General features: G+C 31.4%; 1 protein-coding gene across 1 annotated transcript in view; it reads left to right on the top strand.

Moving 5' to 3' along the window:
- The window catches only part of LRBA (LPS responsive beige-like anchor protein), a 745,582-nt gene that overhangs the window by 264,933 nt on the left and 456,133 nt on the right, over positions 1-24,516 (top strand). Inside the window, exon 33 of the mRNA XM_051966352.1 lies at positions 3,861-3,922. Coding sequence (XP_051822312.1) covers positions 3,861-3,922 — 62 coding nt within the window. The remainder of the gene's footprint in view (positions 1-3,860; positions 3,923-24,516) is intronic.

Raw genomic sequence — 24,516 nt, 5'->3', positions numbered from 1 at the left:
TTCATTTTTCAGGGTTGTTTTTTTTTTTTTTTTTTTTTTTTTGAAGTCAGAATTTGCAAATTAGAACTCCCTTTGCAACTTTTTTTCCAATGATTATCCCTAACTTTGATTTTCTTTTGAAAACTACTTATTCATATAATGTAACCATTTATCTATTGGGGTAAAGACTTCTCTTTTAAAATAAATTTAGCTATAAAAGACTGCCAGTAGTTTAATTTTTCATTCTTTATTCTTGTTGTACTCTCCAGTGTTTGTCTTTTCTTGAATCCCTAGTACTTTGCACAGTGCCTGGCCCATAGTTGGTACTCAATAAATAATTTTGCACTTGACTTTAGTCTTGAAATCCTGAATAAGGAAATTTTCTCCATTAATACAGATCAGCATGTGCTCTGCAATTTGTAGTCTTAGAAATTTATCTATAGTAATAAGAGTGTTATGTTAAGTGACTTTCCTGGAGTCAAGCAGAAGGCAGTATGTGTGAGAAGTGGCATTTAAACCCTGGTCTTCCTAATTTTGCTGCCAAGTTTGTATCTATTATACTATTCTCTCTCTCTCTCTCTCTCTCTCTTTCTCTCTCTTTATATATATATATAGATAGATAGATAGATAGATATAGATTCTTCTTTATTCTCATCATTTACACCAATTGGGATGTAAATGCAAAGATTGCTACAAATTTATTGTTTCTCTTATAATTTTACTTTTGTTAATTTTGTTGTGCTTAATTTTTCAGTTGTATGTCAGAGATACCATCCATTTTATCTTCTCTGATTACTACTGTGGTGTTCTTTTTCTTCTTTAAAATAATATAAGATGGTTCTCTCTGGGAGAAAGAGCAGGTTTCTGGGGAAGGTTTTCTGGAGGCAGTCTTAGTTTAAGTTCAGATCAGTAATTACCCCAAATGCAGCCAGCTGGTAAAAATACAAATGTTTATTTCTCCTTCCAAGTCTTGTCTCTTTCCTTGGGCCCGGATAGCTAGATTCTTAGAGGCCTATCTCTCTGCTTGGTTCCAAGAGCTCCCTCCGAATGTCTCCAAATCCAAAGGTTTTGTCCTTCAGCCTCTGCCTCTGCTTTCTTCAGCCTCCAGCCAGGACAAAGATGGAATGAATTTCTTGTCTCCTTCACTTGGGGCTCAGCTAGCTTTCTGGTGAGTCTTTCAGACCAGCTTGGTCTCAGTGGGGGAAGTGCAGGAGCCCAGCCACCAACCACAGTGGTGTGAGATGAAGATGAATCTGGTTGTGCCTCTGAGAGAGCCTTCTCAAACTTCCGCACAGCTCCGACTCGTAGCTTCTTCCTCCCAAAACTCTCCTGACTGGCCCCTTTGAAGCTCTATTTATTTGAGAGAGGGGAATTGTGAGATGCGAGAGAGAGGGATTGTGGGTTTTCTTCCATAGTGCTCTCTGGCCCTAAGAGCTTCAAGGGAGGTGTGAATTCACAAAGTTACACAGTTAACTTTGTGAATCTCCCATACTTGTGAACTCCAATGAGTAAAGGTGTGAACACAAGCATTGTATCAATTAGTTCTACTTAGTACCTTGTTTCAGGTTCTGGCCCAAAACATCTTCTTGTAAGATCAGATCAATAATCTATCAACTCTAATGAGTTAGCAGTTTGTAAAGATTCCAACATACTACCATATTTTGCTTAAGAATCTTGCTTATAGAGGGAAACTTATTAACTTCCATTCATTCAATTATTTTATTGTTATTATTGTTATGATTATTATTGTAGTATATTAATCTGAACCACATTTTCTCATCTGCTTTCCCTCTTAGTGTTTCTGTTCACGAGAGTGATATGTATAGACCTTTCCTTTATGAACACTATTTTGATACAACTATCTATGGTAGATGAATTGGAAATAGGAGAGTTTTGAGTCAGAAAGACCAATTTGAAGAAAAGTACAGTAATTTAGGTCATTGGTGTCAAACTCAAATAGAATGGGTGCTGCCACACACTGCCTTAGAAAATTTCTAATTAACATTTTCCATATTGTATTTTATTTTTATTTATTTTGTTAACTTTTCTAATTATATTTTAATCTTCTTGGCATACTTTGGAGGGGCAGTGAGTTTGACACTCTGGTAAAGGTGATAGATATTGAAGACCTAAAGTGGGGTTAGTTGTAGCAGAGAGAAGAGGATATATCAAAATGGGTGTTATAAAGATAGGAGACAGAAAACTTGACAAGATTGTATATAGTGAACTCAAATGAAGTTTGAAGTGTTATTTTGACATAAATCTAAATTACTGAAAGTCCAGTGGGTCCTTTTTGATGAGAATAAGGAAGTATAATATAGGGGATAGAATTCAGGGGAAAGTAATGAGCTCTGTTTTAGAAATACTGGACTTTGGGACCTAAATTTGGGATATCTAGAAGGAATCGTTTCCATAGAGAAAGACTAAAAAAAAAATCTTTCGCTAACCTACTTTTTAAGATCATTATTATAGCAGCACTACTATGTATTTTAGAAATCACTTTTTTATTCACTAGATTAGACAGTTATTTTTAAGCTATTTTTCATATCTTTCTAATTGTTAAACCACATGGATTTTTTCTTTTCTCTTTATGTACTTTTTTCTGTCATTGTTTTTCTTTCTGCTCTAATTCTTTTTGCTACCAAAAAACACCCTATTTCTCCTTTTCCCTTTCTTTTCCATTGCTCATGCCTCAGTTCTTCCAGAGGTATCATAGCATATTTCACTGGACTAATAAACACATTTTACTTCATATTTCACAACTTTAAAGTAATCTGTCTTATTTTTTAAATGTGTGAAATAAAGGTCAAGCAGTCTCTTTAGCACAACAAAATAACTCATGAAGAATAAGCAGGGGAGGAAAAGGGAAAGAAAGGAGTAGATCATTTTTTACTTGAAGGAGAGGTGAGTGTAGAGATTGAAAGATGGAGAGGAAGAATAAAAAAGAAGAAAGAAAAAAAGAATGATTTACATGGGAGACAATTGCTGAAAGCCACTAAAAATTCCCATGGGCTTTCTCAGGTAATACTTATTGGAACTCATGCTGTTTGCCTATTCTGATGTAGAATAAGAAGAAAATTTTTAAAATTGTGAATAATGTTTAATTCTACCACCTCAGAAACTGGAAACACTGTTTTTATATTAGGGCATTTTATATTAGTGCAGACAATAATCTTTTTGGGTAGCTCTTCTCTATGTAAAAACATTGTAAAGATAGTATGCTCTTTATGTGACAGGTTTTTTATGGGGAGGGTGGCATCAATATATGAGCTAAAATGATGCATTAAAGAAAAATGTAAATAAACAATTTATAAGAAATCAGGACTACCTAATGAGTAACTACTTGCACTTCTGTTAAGGTTTAGTGTGAGGTCACAGGTCAAAGTACTAATAAGAGTGTTTGGGATGTCTACTGCCATGAAACAGAATGGAAACTTGATTGATAGCTAGAGGGTTGAAGGAAAAGAGAGGAGTGGAGAAAGCAAAGGTCATGGAACCATTTCCCTTCTCTGCATGTATAATGACCAACTCTTTTCAAAACACAAAATGTAGATGATATCAATCAATATAGCATATGCTGTGCACATTTCTACAAGTAATGATGAATAGTGAATATATATGAATTTACATAATATTTCAGTGATCCATCAGAAAATATAGTGAAAAAGAATCTGTATGATAAAAATAATATTTTCCTATTTAGACTTTTTAGAAATCACGGTGTTTCTTGTGAAATGACAAACTATATTTTGTTCTTCATTGCTATATTGAGGTGTAAATAAATGTTTAATAACCTTTAAAATCGTGAGAAAGTTTTCTTTTTATACAATGAGAGCCTCATGTACTTTGTCACATTATTTTTTTATTGTTTTTAAAAATAGGTCTGGTTTGCATGAAGTCCAGTAGCTCAGTTGTGGAATTGGTTATGCTGCTCTGTTCTCAGGTGAGTAAAAGCAATTGTAAAATTGTTATCTTTTAGGAATTCAGAAGTAGATTTTATTTTAAAAGTATATCAGAAGTGGAAACAACTGTATCCTGAGTGTTTGATTAATTACTATTTCCAGATTGTAGCCTATTAGTGATTTTACCAAGTTTTTTTTAAAAAAACTACTTCCAAACTCAGATCCTTAATGGATCATATTGGTTTATGTACTTAGTGATCTGAGTAGGTGAGTGAAAACAGAGGTTTTTAGAGTCCCATTAAAAATGTCTAGGTTATATGTAACCTCCATGTTGAGGTGACTAAATAATTCTCTGCTGTCATCTTTTATAAGAGGAGATAAAAATCAATACAATATTAAGGTTATAGAAACAGATTTATATCTACAGCTTGAGAGTGGCATTCTGTCTCCTCTGGGAATAATGGGTTTTCTTCTTTTTTTGTGTGTAGAGGTTATAAAATGAGTGATAAATACTTTTGAACCCTTGTCATTGCTAATTATTTTTGACATGTACAGTGGATTTAGGGGAATAGTAGCAGAGCATTTAAGAACTAAATTCCTAAAAGCAGAATTACTTAGATGTTTAATAATCTTGTAAGTCTTTTTATTGATTTTATCTTATATTGTCTTAAGGATTTAGAATATGTTAAAGTTGTATTTGTTCTATGTACATGTTTGTGTGAGTTTATATTTATGCACACAAGCATATATCTTAATGTAATAAAATCATGTACTTTGTAAGTGAATTCTATACACTTTTGGCTTATTTTTTCATTCTTGTTTGCAATTAAATAGAGGAGTGTTTTTATTGAACTTTTTCTTTGTAGTCTTTTAAAAACAATATCTGTTGGTAGTAAATTCCCCTACTTAAAACTTTAAAATAGCCTTTTTTAATGGGAAGGGTATTGGTCTAGAGGTCAAGGGTTCTGACCCATTTCAAAACCTTTGACCTTCATTTATAGCCCTTATGGTTTACTTGCCTGACGAATAAGGATAATGCAAAATTAATGTTTCTTTGCATTGATTTATTCATTTTAGTGCCTATATTGCCAAATTTATTTAGACTGTGCTGATGGACATTTCATGAATACAAATGAAAGAATCATAGAAGGTGTGAAAAATCAATACTGTGCAGTGTCAATAAAGTGCAATAAGAACAATTACTTGTAGAGATTACACTTAATGGATTTTACAATGAACTAGGCAACGAGTAGTTGTGTTTCTAGTAGGCTTATTATTCTGGCTGTAGTGAGAATCATGTTTGTATAACTTCATCATCTCCTTCAGAAAACAGTATCTTGGCATTTAACAAATTTCTTTCTCCACTACAGTTCTCTGTATTGAAATAATTTCTTGCTTAATTCTTGGAAGGAAATTACCTTGCTACTATGGTACCTGTGTAAAATTTGTTAATCTGCAATTTTAGTTACCTTTCTTCAAAGAATTGACAGAAATTACTGTTTATATTGATATAATTATATATTTTGTGTTTTTCTTTTGTAAAAAAAAAGATTTTTACTTTTTATAGATAATGAGGAAAATGTTTTTAATACAAGGAAAAATGTCATATGTGTCACACACACAAACACACTCTCACACAAACACATATAAGTAGTCTTCTCTTTAGTATATCACATAGCTGAATGTTAGAAGCCAAAAAAGAAAGGAAATAAAATGACATGCTCTAATGCATCTATTTGTCAAAAATGTCACAGTGCTGTTTAATGCTAATCTAATCAAATGAGATATGAAGATCACTTAACCAAGTAAATAACAAAAGACAAGAAACCTTAGTATTGTTATTAAAAACAAAAAAAATATATATTTTACTTGTTAAATTGTTAAGTATTTTGAGCTTAAAAATTCATTGCACCAGTAATATATATTCACTATGAGAAATGATGTGAGAAATAAAGCAAAAATTAGCTCCAGATGTATACAGATTGTCCTACAGTGATAATTACATTTTTCACTTTGAATTTTCCTAATTCAAAGAGGTCAGTGTGGCAATCACAAAAGTGATTTATTTTGTTAAGAAGTGAACTGTCTTTTTATACGTGAAAGCTAAAGAGATATGAAATTCAATTTCAGGACGACATTTTGCAGATATTGGGAGGGGATAAGTTGAGCTTGATTGATATATTTTTTTGGTCCAAGTTACAGCAGTAAGTGAACAGATAGCATCTTGCTAAAATTCTAATTAATTTTTTAAGAGGAGATGGAGAGGATTGCATGCCAAAGATCAAAAGATCAGGTCAAAAACTAGTTTTTAATCTCATAAATAATCTGGTATACTAGTGAACTTAACATCTGCAAATGTGATTTTAAACTTTACAAATTACGGATGTTTAATTTTGTGAATTCAAACACACTTTGATTATTTCTCCTGTTTTCATTTAAAGTCATTTTATAGTTACATTGTTTAACATAGTATTTAACAAACCATCTTTTGTAACAAGAGGGAGATTAAACTCAGACTTTAAAAATATGCAAATTTTCTTATTTGGAATATTATCATTAGTAGCAAAAAGACCATAGAATAATATAAATGTGCAATAATGATTCATTGAGCCACAGAATTAATAATTTTCCCTGCAAATATTTTTATGGAAGAAGCAACTATTAAAAAAAAAGAACAAATAGTTAAATCTAAAAATAGTAGTATTTATTGGTAGGATAAAGGAGTCCTTGCTACACTTGGTCTATCCACAGATATAACTAGATGATAGTTTATATAAAATAACTCAACATTTATACTCCATAACCTTGATTTAAAATATTTTGTTATCTAAAAATTAAGTGACATTTGATATTTAGGAAATTCTGTTTTTAATGTGTAAAAGTGGAATAAGTTGTCATATGTCCAGTATTGTTTTGCACAAACATAAAACTTATAGGTTCTAAGTGTTCACACATTTGTGAAAATGCCATCATTTGTGAAAAGCCTTCTATATTTAAAAAAAAGTTTCATTTAACGTTACTTTAGCCTTCTTGTACAAAATGTTTGTATCCTGCTTATTTGACATTAATATCATTTTTTGAAAGAACTGACGTTACATTCAAGGCCACTTTATAAAAGCGTTGCATTGCTCATCCTAATTCAGTCTGACATACATTCCAATAACACTACCTCCCTTCTCGGGTTTAAAGCCAAATTTATGGCTGTGCATTGTGAAGTGCATCATTTAAAAATGGTTTCAACCCAAAACATCTAATAAATAAATAATGTGTATGGCTACTCAGTAGTAGACTTTCCAGACTAGAAATCATTCCATCGGATACTCAACAGTCCACTATCGGAGAGGGCTGTCAGATAAATCTTATAGTAGCTGCATTCATGTCCTGTAAATCACATGTTATTGTCTGAGCCTTCTGCCAGGTCATCTATTCTTTTCACATTTATCAGAAATGCATACAGTATATAGAAAAACTAGAAGCACTCTATAGTCTGGCCTGGTGTCCTATATGAGTAATTAAAGAGCAAAAGTTAAAGTAAAATACTATTTTATTCAGATGTTTTTAAATGGAACATTATCAAAACATATTAAGTTTGTAATTTTGAATTTTGTTTCCTTGACATTATGTTAGGGAACCTTATTACACACATATTATAGTTTTTCCCCCTAGTTTTTAAAACTAAAATTTCTAAATAATCTAAAGATTCTGTTCCTTTAAAATGTATTCAAATAGCAACAAGTTTTGGTTAGTTTCATTTCTTTTTTGGAATTTGAATCTCTTATACCTGATCTTATAGTCTGTCTTTGCAATTAAGGGATTTTTCTTATTCCCTTTTTTTAACTTCTCATGTTCTTTCTCTTCTTTTCTGTGATGGATTTAGTGTGGCACTATGAAAAGATCAATCCATTTGAAGTCTTAGGATTTGTGTCCAAATTTTGCTTCCTTATGTATACTTGGGCCAGTTATTGCATTTTACTGGACATTATCTTTCTCAGCTATAAAGAAGTTTAATAATGACCTCAACAATTCTTTCCATCTCAAAATCTACTCTGATTCTTTCCATTTATTGTTTCTGAGTACATGACGTTTAATACTTAATTTTCTTTTTTTTTTTTTTTTGAACTTTTCTTTTTTGATCCTTTGAATATGAGTAGATATCATTAATGTCAATTCATTCTCTTCAACTACCAAATGAAAATTTGACTTCCCATTTCTTGGAATAGATCATAATGTTAACTGCTGCCTTTTGCTTGCAAGCTCATGTTTAATTTTTTATACATACACACACACACACACACACACACACACACACACACACACAAAACATCCTAACTTTTATATAAAATTTAGGGTTGCAAAATGTTCTACATATATTATTTCACATTATGCTATATGTTAACTATTGGAGGAATGACGTTCCATCAGGAATCTGCTGTATTTAGAAACATTAAGCCTTTGTGGCAGGTTAATTTGTAAGAATGCTTTATAGAAGTTCCTCTAGTATAAAACTTGGAAAAATCTTTAATGGTATTCATTGAAATTGCCTTTAATGATAATTAGCAAAGATGGAGCTGTTAATGCTCAAAGTAGTAATTATTACTTCACCTTGTTTGTGAGGCCAGAATTACTATTATTTTTAATAATTAGGACTTCAAGTAAGTTTTAAGTGACTATTATTTTATAGCCGTGTGAATATTAAAATTGAAATGAGGAGAAGACCTTTATTTGAATCACTACTATCACATTTACATTATATGATTGGAAGGAAGTTTCTTAAACATTTTGCTCCTGTTTCCTCATCTGGAAGATACATAAATAACATTTGTGTTCTCTGTTTCCAAGGGCTTTTGTGAAACCAAAGCTTAAAAATCTTTATGTACAATGTCAATCCAAGTTATTACTATAGTTACTTACAGTATATTTTTAAATATTTAGTTAAGAAAGAAGATACTAGAATTGTTGGTGGCAGTGTGGGCTTAGGGGAAAGGAAAAGGGATAGCCATTTATAAGAACCTATTATGTATGTGATAAGTATTGTTAGGCTTCACTAGAAGATGATACTTGATTAAACTTGAGTTTTGAAAGAAGCCAGGGTTCAAATTGTGTAAATGCATAATAATAGAAAATTGGATCTTATATGTGGACAATAGCAAATGGGCCAATTGGGTTGGATTGTTGAGTTTGTGAAGATGATTACTGTGAATTTGGGGAATTAGGCTAGAAACAGATTAAGATGGGCAATAATGTGAAACAAAGTATTTGTTTTTTATTCTTGAAGTTTTGGGACGATTCTGGAAAGAATGTAGCCAACATTGCTATGCATTATCATTATAGATGGGTTAATTGAAAAAATATTATGTCTCACCATTGTGTTATCATAATCATGGCTTACTGATCACTGGAACTAAGAATAAATATATTTTAGCAATTATTGATATTTCCTTAGACATTACTTTGTGTTTATCAGACAGGTCTGCGATTGTTTCCATACTTTTGCCTTTTTCCCCCTCTTAAGATTCTTTGTATATTGGTGTAAATTTTCTCCACATTGTATTATATCCACTCTGCTTTATGTACTGGGTTTCATTAGGGTTCTTTTCTGCATTCTCTCTAGTTCCATTTTTAGTTGCTTAGGAAGTACCTTGAGAATTGTGATGTTGGTAGTTCAGGAGCAATGGGTTCCACTGTTGATAGAGAAAACAGATTGTTAAAATTAATTTTGTAAAATTATTTTGTTCATTTTTCTTCTGTTTGTAGTCCTTGATTGTTCTTGAGTTGAACTTGCTTAGTTGGGTGTTGTTTTTTGGTTGGTTTTTTTTTTGGTCATTCTTTGTTTAAACTGACCTTACTTTCCATTACTTTTCTTGGATTAATTAGATAATTTTCCCTTTTCTATTTGTAGAGACAAATTTACATGCCATCTTGTTGCTTTTGCTAGCCATTTGGCATATAAGTCTAATATTTGTATATAGGGCACATTTTGGTTTCTTTGCTGTGACTGTTTACATTGGTCTAACTTCTGGATAAAATTATTATCACTTATGTTGATGTCATTTTTCTTTTTCGTTTCCCATTTTGATTTTTTTTAGTAGTTTAGTTTAAAATAATTTCAGTTGTATTACACATCTTTTTATTATTGTTATTCTTGTTTTTTTAAAAAACAAATTAGTACTTGGGACTCATTACAATTTTAGTACTTTTTTTTTTTTTTTGGCTTGTTAAAATAGAATATTTTATTCTATATTAAGTTGTTTGACTATCATTTCTAAGACCTACCAATTAATTTTTTTAAAGAAACTATTCATGTCTTTAGCCTCTCTAATTTCTTTTATCGTCTTTTATCCCTTCCCATCTTTGTCATAAAACTATCAGGTATCAGAGTTTGTTAATTTGATTTGTTCCTTTTATAATTTTTCTACTACTTATTATTAGTCACTAATGTTGATATATAAGCTAAAATGATTTACACAATGGGCTTTTTATATAGTTAACAGGAGTGCTTAAATATGAATTACATAGTGACCATTTAAAAAAATTTGAAAGTAGTTTTTATTCAATTATGCCTCAAAAATATAACTTTATATTAAGGTACCCATGAATAAGCACTATTACATTTAAAACTTATACTTCATTTTAAGGGAACAAGTAGCAGATAACTACTTAACCTTACCATAAAATATTGGGGGAATCCCATGCCCAGGAGTCTGCATTTCATTGGCACCAAGCACTAAAGATTACGCTGTTTGTCACCACAAGACTTTGTTTTGAATTCAGTCAGGGCTCTTCCAGAATATTTCCTTGGCCTTGATAGGACATGCTCTGGTTCCCTTTTAAGAGTTAAAGGCATTTGCCATCTAGGGGAGGGAGTGGAGGGAGAGAAGGGAAAAGTTGGAACAGAAGTGAGTGCAAGGGATAATGTTGTAAAAAATTACCAAGGCGCATGTTCTGCCAATAAAAAGTTATAATAAATAAAAAAAAAAAGTTAAAGGCATATATAAAGGCAAAGTTTGGCTGAGTTGAGTGGAGCCCTTGATTTCCTATTAGTGCATCAGCCCAATTGCAATTCATTGTGACTATATATATGTTCCCCCCAAAATATTAATAATTTATCTTTGGTTGACTCTAATACCATCGAGATTCTAATCTCCTTCTCAGCTTTTAAGGATTGATCACTATTATATAAATTAAATTATATTTTCTATATTTTTTGCTCATCTTTTCTCTGTATCTAGTGACTAAAGTCTGACTATACCTCATGTCCAGAACACACTCCCTCCTTTTCTCCATCTCTTGGAATGCCAAGTTTCCTTCAAGACTTAACTCAAGTATCCACTTCCAAAAGACAACTTTACTGATCTTTCCAACTGCTACTATACCCCTTCCTAAATTACCTTGTATTTATTTTTTCGATACTTGTATATAACTTGTGCCTTCTATTAGACTTTAAACTACCTTTGGATAGGGTCTGTTTCACTTTTTGTCTTGTATCCTTAGTGTCTTATACATAGTCCATATTTAACAAATGCTTGTTGATTTCTAAATGAACATTAAAGTAAAAAGATGCAGCATTACAATTCTTGAACACTTAAGCAGATAGCATTAAGTTCTTCACCTTTAACTAGTCTGATGATTTGTCATCACAGGTACTTAAGTAACCATTAAAAATATTTTGCTGGTGTTTGAAAAAAAAAATCATTGTCATTTCATAATAATCTCCCTTTTTCCCTCGTAGAACTCTCCTTTGTAGCAAAGAAATACAATTAAGCAAAAGAAATCAGTACATTGGACTTGTTTGATTAGGACTTATTCAGCACTTAAATTCACCAGCTTTCTGCTCAGGGTAGGAAAGCTTATTGCGTTGTCCATGTTCTGTAATTATAATTAGTGATTGCACTAATAGGTGTTTTAAAGTTTTTCAGTATTGTTTTTCCTGTACATGGTCTACTTTGAATTTGTTCATATGTCTTCTCAAGTCTAAAATTTTTTAATTTCATTTTTTCTTTTAAACTTTAATTCCAAAAAGAATACTTCAGTGTATACAGCAGAACAGAAAAACAGTATTTATATGAGATTTACTTATTTACTTATTTATGAAAAATGTATGATAAATTCTCGTCATTACTTTTACAACTATCATGCTAGTCTATTCTTCCTTTTCAGTTTACTTCTGCTGTTTTCTGTGCAGTTTAAAGAAAATGTCCGTCTCCTTCCCCCTTTTTTTCCATCACTATTGCAAATGTCCCTATCATCTCTGTGGTCCACCACTCCATTGTTGTTCACTTGTTCAATTATATCCAACTCTTTGTGACAATAGCATGCCAGGCCTTTCTATTTTCTACTATCTTCCAAAATTTGTCCAAACATACATTAGTTTCTCATCCTCTTCCATCCTCTTTTCTGGTGAATCCTACCTTTTCCTTATCTAGCCAAAGCATTGAATTTGAAGCCCACATATTTGACCTTTCAGTGAATAGCCTGAATCAGTTTTTTTTAAGTAATGGTTAATTTGATCTCCTTGCTATTCAAGAAATTCTGAGAAATCTTCTCCAGTGCCCCAATTTAAAAGCATCAATTTTGAAAGCCCTACTCCCACAGCCATACGTTGTTACTGGAAAAACCGTAATTTTGACTATACAATTCTTTGTTGGCAAGGTACTATTTCTGGTTTTTAAGTATACTAACCAGATTTGCCCCAGCTTTCCTTCTAAGGAGCAAGTATCTTTTAATTAACAGTGATCTTTAAACCCAAGAATGTAAAATCAGACACTGCTTCTATTTCTTCTTTTTCCCAGGAATGATAGGACCAATTCCCAAGACCTTAGTTGTTTTTTATTTTATTATTATTATTTTTTAAATGTTAAGCTTCAAATCAGCTTTTACACTCTTCTCACCAATTCTAACTTCCTCTTCATTTTCAGCCAGCAACTTTTCATGCAAAATGACATTTTGCATAATGTATTCTGTGTGTAGTTAAATATGTTGAACAATATGCAGCCTTATTATACTCCTCATCCAGACTTAAACCAAACAGTTGTTTTCCAGTTCTAACTGTTGATTCTTGGTTCAAATACAGATTTCTTAGGAAACAAGTAGGATGATCTGGTAGCCCTTGGCATTCTTTGAGGACTTGATACATTTTATTGGGATCCACATAGTCAAAGGTTTTAGTGTAGTTACCAGAGCAGAAATTGATGTTTTTCTGGAACTCCCATGCTTTTTATATAAGCCAGGAAATGTTGGCAATTTGGTCTCTAGTTCTTCTGTCTCTTCAAAAAGCAACCTGCTTTTTTAGTAATTCTTGGTTCACATGTATACCCATCTTGCCAATTGGAAGCCAAGAGAAAGGGGAAAAATAAAGAAAGATGTAATAAATCAGTCAAAAGAATTCATGGAATTGCTATGTCTACTTCTGGTACCTTAAGTTTTCTTTTCTATGTCAAGAGATATAAGAAGATGGGCAGCATGCCTTCATCATAGATTGCAATGTTTTTTATTTTTTCCCCCTATGTGTGGTCCTTAAATAAATTCTTCTCATGATTCTGCCCATTGAGTTTAATTTTCTGTATTTCTGCATCAGACTATATATTTTTATTGTTTTATGAAGAATGAGGTCTGGAGCAGCTAGATGGAGCAGTGGATCGAACACCAGCCCTGAAGTTAGGAGGATCCGAGTTTAAATCTGGTCTCAGACACTGAACACTTCCTAACTGTATGACCCTGGGCAAGTCACTTAACCCCAATTGTCTCAGCAAAAATGCAAAAATTAAAAAAAAAAAAAAAAGAATGAGCTCTATCTGATCTGATTCCCTTGCCCTTTCCTCCATGTTTGCTTATTCCTCACTTATTCCAATTTTGCAAAAATAGGATTTTCAGTACTCTTCATCCTCTATATACTAGTATATCCTTTTTAACCTCCCTTCTCTTTCTCCTTTAAATCCTTCAGTATAAAATGATACAACTCCATGTCCTATATTTTTCTTGTTCAATTCAGTATACTTTGACGACATTAAGGTTCTGAAGAAACACTTGTTTCTCCTCCCCATTACAGTGGTAGCACTGTAATGCGATATCATTATATAGACTCTCCTAATAAATATATATTTTCTGACATCACTCAACTCTCATTCTTATGAACATAATGCTGGAAGTACTGAATCATATTCAATATCTTGTATTAGTTTAAATAAGGAAATACCATTCTCATGAATATAGTTCAAAGAGCTATATAAGGTAGATAGTATAAACTAATAATAGTAATATAAGTGACTAACATATCCATACCATGTTAGTGTTTACAGCAAGGAGGTGTGAATATGGAATACAGAAAAAAGTGACTCATGTATACTAAAATATTCATAGTACTTTTTGGAGTGTCAAAGTAATTGAAATATAGTTGATACCTTTCAAATTGAGGAGTAGCTAAACAAATTATGGTACAAGAATTTAATCTCATATTATTGCCCTTTAATAAATGGCATGAGAAGAACAACCACCAAAAACTATTGAAGGTGAATTAAAAAAAAAAAGTTGATTAGAACAAGGTTGGCCCCATAGGAGCAATATGAAGGTACTGCTACCACCCACCACATCCTTTGAATGTTAGAATATGTGAGTGTGTAATATTGCATATAAAACGAGCCTCTTTCTGTGGTGGTGATTGGTTTCCTGTTTTTTTCCCCTTCTTCAGTTCTTAAAAAATTCTCTATCAGAAGGGATGACTTTCTGGGCAGGGCCAGAGAGAGAGAGAGAGGGAGATAGTGAGAAATGTAAATTATATTAATATAAATTATTAATAAGAATATATTTTAAAATCTATTACTTTGATTAGTATTAGAAGGTAAAACCATTTTCTTCGTTATTCATAACAATTTAACAGAAACTTCTGACCTTTATGTAAATTTAAAAATTGCAGGCAGTGATTTTGAGCTATCTTCACTTTTGCTCACAAAGATGCAGTAACATTTTACTTTATCTGTCTTCCCCAAAAATTAATGGCAGAGAAGTCTGAATGTTTATAATCTCCTTATTTTAATAAAAAATGTGTTATTCAAAGGTATTTTCATCCATCTTATATTTATCTTTGATAATAAACATATAAAAGTCAATGTATATTGTACTAAACTTTTTTCTATTGCCTTAAATTTTTCTTCTATAGTGAGAAATTTTCAAAACAATTTACAGAATTAAAAATATGATCAAATAGCCATCCTTCTTTTACCCATCATATGATTTTGTTCTGATTTGGCTCCTACTCAGAATAAGATTTCATCACTTTCATTATTTCCACATTGTTTTCTTTCTTAATTCTGTAAAGATCTCTTTTTTTTTTTTTCAATTTTAGTTCCTCTAGTTTCTTTCTAGATTATATTTTGAGCATTGCAATAATCTTAATTTACATATATTGGACTTACTTGTGCTTTTTGAAAGTGTCAGTGCCCATGACCTTTTGGTCAGGGAAAAAAAATCAATAAGAATACATTGTTGAGCCCTTTGATTCACTGCTATTGCGTTAAAAAAAAAGTCACTGTTCATTTCTGACTGCCTAGTTTTTTTCCTTTAGAGCTTCTATCAATGTTACTGTTATAATAGATAAAAGCTGGGAATACAAATACATCCATTATAATCATTCTGTACCATATTACCAAAAGCCCTATTAATTTAATTTTGAACTAAAAAAAATTTTGTGTTAAACAAAAACAATATCTTTTATAGAGTAAAATAAAGGCTCTTGGATATTGGTTTTTTATGTCCTGCTTGAATAGATCTTTGAAAATAATGTTTAAAGCTTGAAGAATGGGAATTGGATGTGGAAGATCTTAGATTACTCTGTAATTTTAAAGGGTAATCTGAAATCCATCCACCTGATAGCTCTTTTACCCTGTAGTGATTTGGCAGAAATTTTTTTTTTTGAATTTGCTTAAATTGAATCAAATTTGAATAGAAACACTTAGCTAGTATATATTGTTAATTTCTGTTCAAGACTCCAAGCTCTTTTTTCTTCCCTTTAAAGAAAAGCCTTAATTTAAAAAACAAAAACAAAAAAACATTCATTTTATCACATGTAATAAAAGGACTTTTATTTTTGTTTGGACATTTTTGTTATGTTTTAGGTGAAAACTTATGCGAAAACTCTTTCTATAATATTAAGTGAAATCCCTCATTTTAAGGTTAAAATAATTATAACTTCACATGTAATATTTCTTCTGAAATACAAGGCATCCTGTTGCTTCACCAGCACACTAGGACTTCGAAAACATAACCATTTAAGGGGAATTTGGTGGAATGGGGAACACACCCCGTGGCTTGGCAGTCTAGTCAGAAGGATGAGACCATGCTGATTCTATAACTAGATCTTTGAACAGTATTCTCATGGGTGGTAAATGCAAAACAAAGTAATATCAACTGGCACTTAATTCTGTAAGTTCCCTGCTGATTGGGCTATGCAGTGAAATAGAACTCTTCCTGACAGGAAGTCAGCCTAGGAGTGTGGAGACCTCTGAAAATAAAGTGGGCTTTAATTTGGCACCCTGCTGCTTTACAACTAGTCTGTTTAACTTGGAGCTATGAAAAGGGTTGAGCAAATGGTAGAGATACAGGACATTGGAATTTCAGTAAATGCTAACATTTCTTTTTGGTTTTATAATAATTGTAACTGAAGGAATCTGTGCACATGTCCTATTGATGTTTCTTGACTTTTTCTGTTGCATTTTTTTTTTTTTTTACATTACATTAAATCAAATCATCCATACTCAGAAAATCATAGACTGGGAGGAAATTGTATAGTATGGAAAGTATAAGGAATTTTTGGTATGATATGGTAAGTTAAAATGTGTAGGGCTTAATCCTATGAAAATGTTTTGGATAAAAGATTTTCTATTGCTTTTGGGCAAAATGTTTAGAATTGCAGCATATTAGAACAGAGAGGGGGATTATTTCTTATTCCAGCAATGTAATGCAGTGAAAGGAATGCAGTTTGAAGTCAGAAGACAGTCACTCAAATGACTCTACAATTGACTCTACAACCTTGCCAATGTTAATTACTCTGTCAGTTTCTTTCTATTAAGAACTATGAAAAGTTGAAAGCCTTTATGATTGATTGAGTCAGTAGGACTGTTTTCTCTGATAATATTATCTGGGTATAGAGCAGTTGTTATCAAGGATTACTTGAAATAGGGTGATTGATTCAAGATTCCCAACCCTATGTTACCAAATTAATTTCTTTGCATATAATCTCTATACATTTTAGGAGAAAGTGGCTACTTTGCTATCTTATGAAGAGTATTGCTCTTCGAGTCAAAGCATCTTAGGTAAATTCTGGTTCTGATACTACCTCTGTGACCTTGGAAGATTACTCCCTCCTTAGGACTCAATTTTTTCATATATAGCATGAGGAAGTTGGACCAAGTAATTTCTAAGAACAAGGTCAGATCTAAATCCTGTATTTTAGGTATTATCATGAAATAATGAATTATTTCATTGAATAAAATTTAAAATTCGTTTCAAAGCCTTCCTATGCTGCTGGTTTGTTATTCTTTATATATACACAACATACGTGTGTGTGTGTCCCTTCCTATTCTTTTTTTCAGTTTATTATAAATTTGACTAGAACTAGTTATTTGTTCCCTTCAGTGTCTGCTTTGGGATAGTGTATTTACATATAATATGTGTTCTGATGTTGAGTGATAGTTATACTTAAATGCTGTTTGCAGGTATAGCTCATTTATGTATCCTTTTTCTAGATATTATACAGATTTATATAAAAATTTTTGACTTTAGAACTTCATCTTATAATTAGCATTTGATAAATCAAGATCAATAGGAGTGCTATTTTCACAGTTTTTCTGGGAGTACTTATTTTAAAAATGTAAACAATGTCAGCAAATATAGGAGGAAAACTAGTTTTAGCTTCTGTATCATTACCTTTCTTCAGGGTTCAATTTAAGTGGCTCTTCCTATCTGAGACCTAGTTAGTACTTTCCTTTTTTCCCCTCTCCCTCCATTAAATAACTTTATATTTATTTTTCGTGTATTTTATGTTTTCTCATCTGTGTTCATGTTGAGTTTTTTCCCCCTAATGGAATTTAGAGTTTCTTTAAGGGCAGAATCTATTTCAGGTGTTTTGTTTTTTATCTTTGGATCTCTAGAAGCCAGCAGAGCACTTGTATAGATTCTTAAATGCTTGCTGAATAATTGTGTGACATTTTAAGAGCAAAACATATCCATATTAGTTGTCTTTTTTTATCTGAAGACTTACAAATATGCCCAGTGGGATTATATTAGCATATGATCTTCTAAAGTTGATATTCATGAGGGAGAAAATTATGTTTTACAAATGGATCAAAGCAAATTTGTTTGTGAAAATAGGGAAGGCTACATAGACAAAAAGGAATCAGAGAGCAGGATAAGTTGGATAAGTTGAAAACTGTCTGGCAGTTTTATACTGCTTGCCAGGCACATTGTGTCTGTTATGTGCTTATTTGATATCTTATTTAACATTGGCCAGTACCATTTTTACTTCTCTGGCTCTTAGAAGTGACTGTGGGATTAGTCTGTTACCACTAGTTCAGCTACGGAGCTCTTAGTATGTTATGATCTACCTGGCCTTATAATTAGCATTATGTCTTTTGCAAAGCAAAATGAATTTCTAAAATTCAAAAGTACAAAACCTAAATAGCTCCTATTTATTACATTAATGAATATTGTAGATTTTCTTTTAAAATAATTAAAAATTTTAATTCTTGATATATTATTCCATGACTTGATGATTTTTTCTTTTTTGATATGTTATACTTTGCTCTTCTAGGTCCATAGTATTGTTGCTGTCATCATTAAAGATAATGATATTGCTCACATTTATATGGCACTTTTTTTTTTTAAGCAAAATGATTTATTTAACAGTCCTTTGATGTATGTGATACAGTTTTTATTAATGTACTCATGCTTGAATCTACACATCTTTTTGGGATGAGTGCACTCTTCTCTTCACTGGAAGCATTAGAAAGTCTTGTATATTTGGTTAAAAATTTCAATTACTATTATCCATTGAAATTTTGCCTTTGAATGCAATAAAGTAATTATGCATTGTACCATGCTGTGTTCTAAACAGTGACTATATGAGTGATTGGGGTTGAGAGAATGGGAAGGAAATAAAAAACTAGAAATTTTAAAAGAATCTGCTGTGTTGTTCTAAGAGTAATTATAATCATGAATCATAACCTTCCTCTTTTAATCCATCTTTGGCCTTTTGAAAACTAGAACTAGCTCTTATAAGTACTTCAGAAGAGCATTTTACTTTGCTAATTCTATTTCATTCTTATGTCTGGTTAAGTGATAAAATTTTTTGAATAATGAAGTAAAATTCCCAAATCACTCACTTCTTCCTCAATTTTTAACTGATAGTTGTGATCTAATGGATTTCTAATGGGTGTTAATAATTCCGGTATTCTCTTATGCTATGAAATTTTTGTGGCAACTTTACTTTAGACATTTGCTTCATAAGAACATGGTATCATTTTACTGCATTCACTCTGCAGAGTGGAAGACCCCAAATGGTTAAACAGCAGGGGAGTCTTCTGCTTTTAGTTAAAAACTGCTGTTTTCTGTATGGCTTATTTACTACATGTTTAATTCTTAATGTAGTGTGCTGTGGGATTGAGCATGCAAGTCAGCAGAAGGAGTTCTGTTTTTTACATCTAGAGCTATTACTTGCTGTACAATAATAAAGGCACTATTTTATTGGGTTAGTTGTAATTAACTTCAGCACTAGGAATTCATATAAATCATTCCTAATCTATTTTCTTTAGATTTTCATTCTTCTTCTTCTTTATTTTATTTTATTTTTTTTTTTTGCGAGTTTAACGTGGTTGCTTTCTGTTGTCTTTTTACGTAAGAGCTGAGATTATAATTGCTTTTTGGAATTAGGCTGTCAGAAGTGAATGTGTATGTGGATCCGAGAATTGATTAAGGTGAACTAATGAATTTTATACAATACTTTGTAAAGATTTGTTACTATAATAAATATCTTTCAAGGGTGTTTTTTTGTTATGAATCTAAATAAGCAACAGTATTAGAACATTTATTATAGCTTTTTCCCCGACTATAACAAAAAATAACCTAGTTCATCAAATGTTAAAACAGTAACAGTTTTTATTTTAAAGTTATGAACAGTTTTTGTTTGCTAGAAACCTAGGCAATTCAAAGCTGGATGTATGGTATTTTCTGCGCTAACTTTGAAAAATTTGTTGGCAGTTAATTATTTTTTAAGATCCTTTAAAAAAAATTATTTTTAGCATTAGCACTTTTAGTTGTTTGTTTGTTTTTTTTAACACTTTTGCTATTTTCCAGACCACTTTCTTTAATATCTTAGATAGTGAGTAATATTTTAGTATAATTTTTACTTATTCATAATTTCTTATATATTTTTAAATGGAAATAAACATGGCTAAAATATTTAGAAGATAAAACATGAGGAAATCCTGAATGAGCTGTACTTTCAAATGTGCATATTTGATAGTAAAGAATGTTTTTAATTTAAATATTATGAAAAATATTTTGGGCTTACAGAAATGTTTTATCTGAAAGGTTATTTTTAACCAGTTTACAGAAAATAGACCTAAAATTTGAAATGTGTGTTTATGTCTGGCATCAGTTTAAATTTTGACTTATTGTTAACTAATATGTTGGGTTTCTTTATGTGTGGCTAGAGGGAAGGTAAGAGGTTAGAACAAGAAGGATAGTACATAGAACAGTATTTTTCTCCTTAAATTTAAAAGCAGCAATTGTTTTTTTATATATGTAAAAGTAATTGGCAAGTCCTTTCTAGTGTATTTAATTATGTTAGGACTTTTAAGTATTTTATAGAAATAATTAAATGTTTTATTTGCTTCTAATGGAAATCTTTCAAGTATCTTCTGAAGTGTTCTCTAATGGATAGTTTTTGCTTCTTTAAGGCAGACGTCAAGATTCCCTAAAGACTTGACTTTGGACCTCAGAGGGCAGCAACTGCCATATGTCTGATGAACTAGAGTTGCCAAACAAACTGACCATGTACTAATAAGTATAGTCTGAGTGTTTAGCTTTGATAGGGGACTAATGATGATCATCTGCTGAGAACTTGTAGCTCTTAAGGGTTAGAGAAACTTTTATCACCTTTAGTGAAATCAAGATCTCTACATTGATAAGAGAAAAAATTTGGAGTGGGGCTTCATGAAGTTGATACCAATTAGAAGGTTATTAGAAAAGGTTATTATTGAGTGTATATAATCTTCTTGAAAATAATTATAGATATATAAGACTTTTCATTTGAGAAATGAAACCTAGAAATGTTTGTGTTAAATAAACATACTACATATTTATGTATATACGTACATATACGTGTATATATATATTCACTCATGAAATAGAGGAAAATAAATTAGCAGTATTATTAGTGTAACTTTTCTTCATGAATTTTGTTTTTAATTAAGTTTTTCAATATCATTAACCTTTAACTGTGCATATTTTAATTTTCTTAATCTAAAATTTGTTCATTTTTTATTGCATATGTTTTTTTATTATATATAAAGCTCATTATCAGAATTTTAAGAGATCCCCAGTCAAGACTTTGGGATCTTTTCTATTGCTATTGTAAGAACCCAGATAAGACCTTATCTCATTCCTTCAATATTCCAAAAGTAAAATTGTTATTTTATAATGCTTTATGTATGGATTGCTACTGCGACGTATCTTCCCTCCATAATATCTCCTATTTCTCTTTCTTGAAAGAAATACAATAAAGTTTTGATTGTACTTTTTGATGGCCTTTATTCTTTGTAGAATTTACTAAAATATGTGATAGATGTGTTGCAAAGAGAATGCTGACATGATACCAAATGACAGCATTATTGAAATGTTCTTGATAATTTAAGTACTTGAAAATTACTGTAACTTGACCATCAACCAGTTTGTGTAAAATTAGTTTGCCCATGTATAAAATGTCTTTCTCAGTCCTGTGTTAATGTATTCTCTTCTGCTTTTTCTTATGGGTCTCCTTTGTAACATCTTGTCCAGTTCTGTGAGTACTATTCTTCAGTCATCTAATCATAAACATTTGAACTTTACCCGTCTTTTTTAATTTGCTTAACCAGAGTGAAATAGAGTTATAATGCCTTTCAAGATAGTATGAAGTATGAATTTTTTATTGTCCTCTCAATTATTGGGTTGTCTTGTGTATGTCAGTTGAAGCTTTGAATGCTCCATTCCATATTATAAAATAAAATCATTTTGTTAGAGTAAGGGACAGTCCCAGTCACAGTAGAAATGGTTTTTTTTCAGATCACTTTTATGGCAGCTCTTTCATCTTAGGATATATGTGCTTGTTGGATGAATTTTAAATGTCCCTGGAAATTAAAATCTGGAGCCCAGAAATCTCTATTCCTTTTGGGCTGTTTAAAAAACATGTTTCAATTATGATGAATTTAAAACATCAACATTTTAGAAAAGGTTATTGAATTATTTGTTTTTGATTGATATTAATATTTTAACATTATCCAGGTTTAAATTTTAACATTTTGCTTTGAAGGGATTTGAGAATACTTAAAAATATGATACTTGCCGGGTAAAGAGGATTTGAAGCAAGAAGTTTTGGAGAATTTTAAAATATAGGCAGTAGATCATAGGATAAAAGATTTAAGGTTAGAAAGGAACTAGCATAACTTGTTCATCCATTGTAACTCTGCTTTTATGAATTTGGAAGATGAAGACTAGAAAGGGTGGTTAGCTCGAGGCCATATCACACAGTAAATAATAATGCAGGACTTAAGCCCAGATCCTTTGAACAAGGCATCTTTCCATTTTCTACTCTCATACTTAATCTTGTATTGGTCAAAACAGAGAGTTATGAAAACATAGGCTGTGTTTTGAAGCTGAACTGGAGCATTGTGCATATAATTTCTATGTGTACACTTGGTAGTGGCAGGGGAAAACAGAATCACAGACTATGAGAGTTGAATGAGACCTTAGTGATCATATCTAATACATACAATAAAAAGGAACTCCCACTGTTATCATACTAAGTAATTCATCATCTACATTCTACTTGAAGAGCTCCAAATATGGAGCTTTCTTTCTAGGCAGATGTCTTCATTTTGGAACAGCTGTAATTGTTAAAAAAAAAAAAAAAAAATCCTGACATCAAAGTTTAATTTGATTAAGGCCTCCATTCAAAATTTATCTTTGAAGCTTGTATGATGATTAGCAAATCTTTCTGTCACTATAAGTAGTAGTCATTTTCATAAAACATAGATGAATAAAGACACAAAGATATAGTAGGGATTTAAATATCAATCCTTCTGGGTCCCATATCATTATAGAAAGTAGCCCCAAAGAGAAGAACCATAGGATACTCTCAAATACAAAGATGGGGGGGGGGGGGAAAGACACAGAATGGAACTATTAGTCAAACTAATAGCCTAAAATGTTTATATAGAAATGCCCAAGTATAGAGAACATACAAGAACTAAAGGTCATAGTTAAGGCGAACAAATTTTACCACATACTTTCTATCATGAGACCGCTGATTGGCTTGCTTGAAGAATTGAAAGTATTTATGGGTGAAGATGAGAATGGGGAGAGATAAAAGGGATGTTGTCATTAGTATATGTTAGAGAACACTGGAAAGAAGAAATATTTGAAGAGTTTGGGGAACAGATCACACACTTGGCCCAGAATCATAGAGGTCTTCTGTTATCCAGATATACATATGTGTATACATGCATATATGCGTGTGTGTGTGTGTGTGTGTGTGTGTGTGTGTGTAATTATTCATTTATCTGCTGGAATGTTCATTCTGCCAACAGAAGTGAATGAAACTAAATATGAAAATATATATATATGTATATATATAAAATTGAAATTAAGAGTAGAAAAATAGGAATGTTAAATAATACTTATCTTAGGAAAATGTGTAGGCTATATGTAACTGAACAACCGAAGATGGAAGGAATCCCCGGATCAGATGTATTTACAACCAAATTCTCCCATATATCCTAAGAATAATTAATTACAGAATTACATAAACTGTATGGAAAAAATTTGGAGAGGAAAAGACCCTGATTAAATTACTTCTATTAGGCATATTTGTTCTTCATACCTGAAGGAGGGAGAAAAAAAGCAGAGTGGGGAAAAAACCCAAAAAAATTATAAACCAATTTCCCTAACACATATCAAGACACAGATTTTAAATTGATTGTTTAAAAAAAAAAGACTCATTATTACCAAATGAGATTCATGGTTGGGCCTGGGACAACTAGAGTTGTGCTTTCCACAATTCAGGATAGGATGGGGTGGGACCTGGTTCCCTCATGATCTGAAAAATCTGTGTAAAAATTCTTGGCCCTCCTTTTGTCACTCTTCTTCAGAGAAGAAGTCTGAATTTTTTCTTTTATGAACCTATTGTAAAATTTGGGTTGATATACATATATTTTATATTTCTGCGTTTCTTAACTTTTTCTTTGTCATCTGCTGGCCTTTGCATATTAGCTATGGATTTCAAAAAACAACCCCAAAATTCTCATTTAATTTCTTATGTTGTCCTGTGATTGAAAACGTGAATTGATAAAGTCATGATATAGAAGGTTTATATAGAAGGTTTAACTGTACA

The sequence above is a fragment of the Antechinus flavipes genome, chromosome 6 (assembly GCF_016432865.1).
Source record: "Antechinus flavipes isolate AdamAnt ecotype Samford, QLD, Australia chromosome 6, AdamAnt_v2, whole genome shotgun sequence".
NCBI lineage: Eukaryota > Metazoa > Chordata > Mammalia > Dasyuromorphia > Dasyuridae > Antechinus > Antechinus flavipes.
This window is presented reverse-complemented; position numbering and strand designations above follow the sequence as displayed.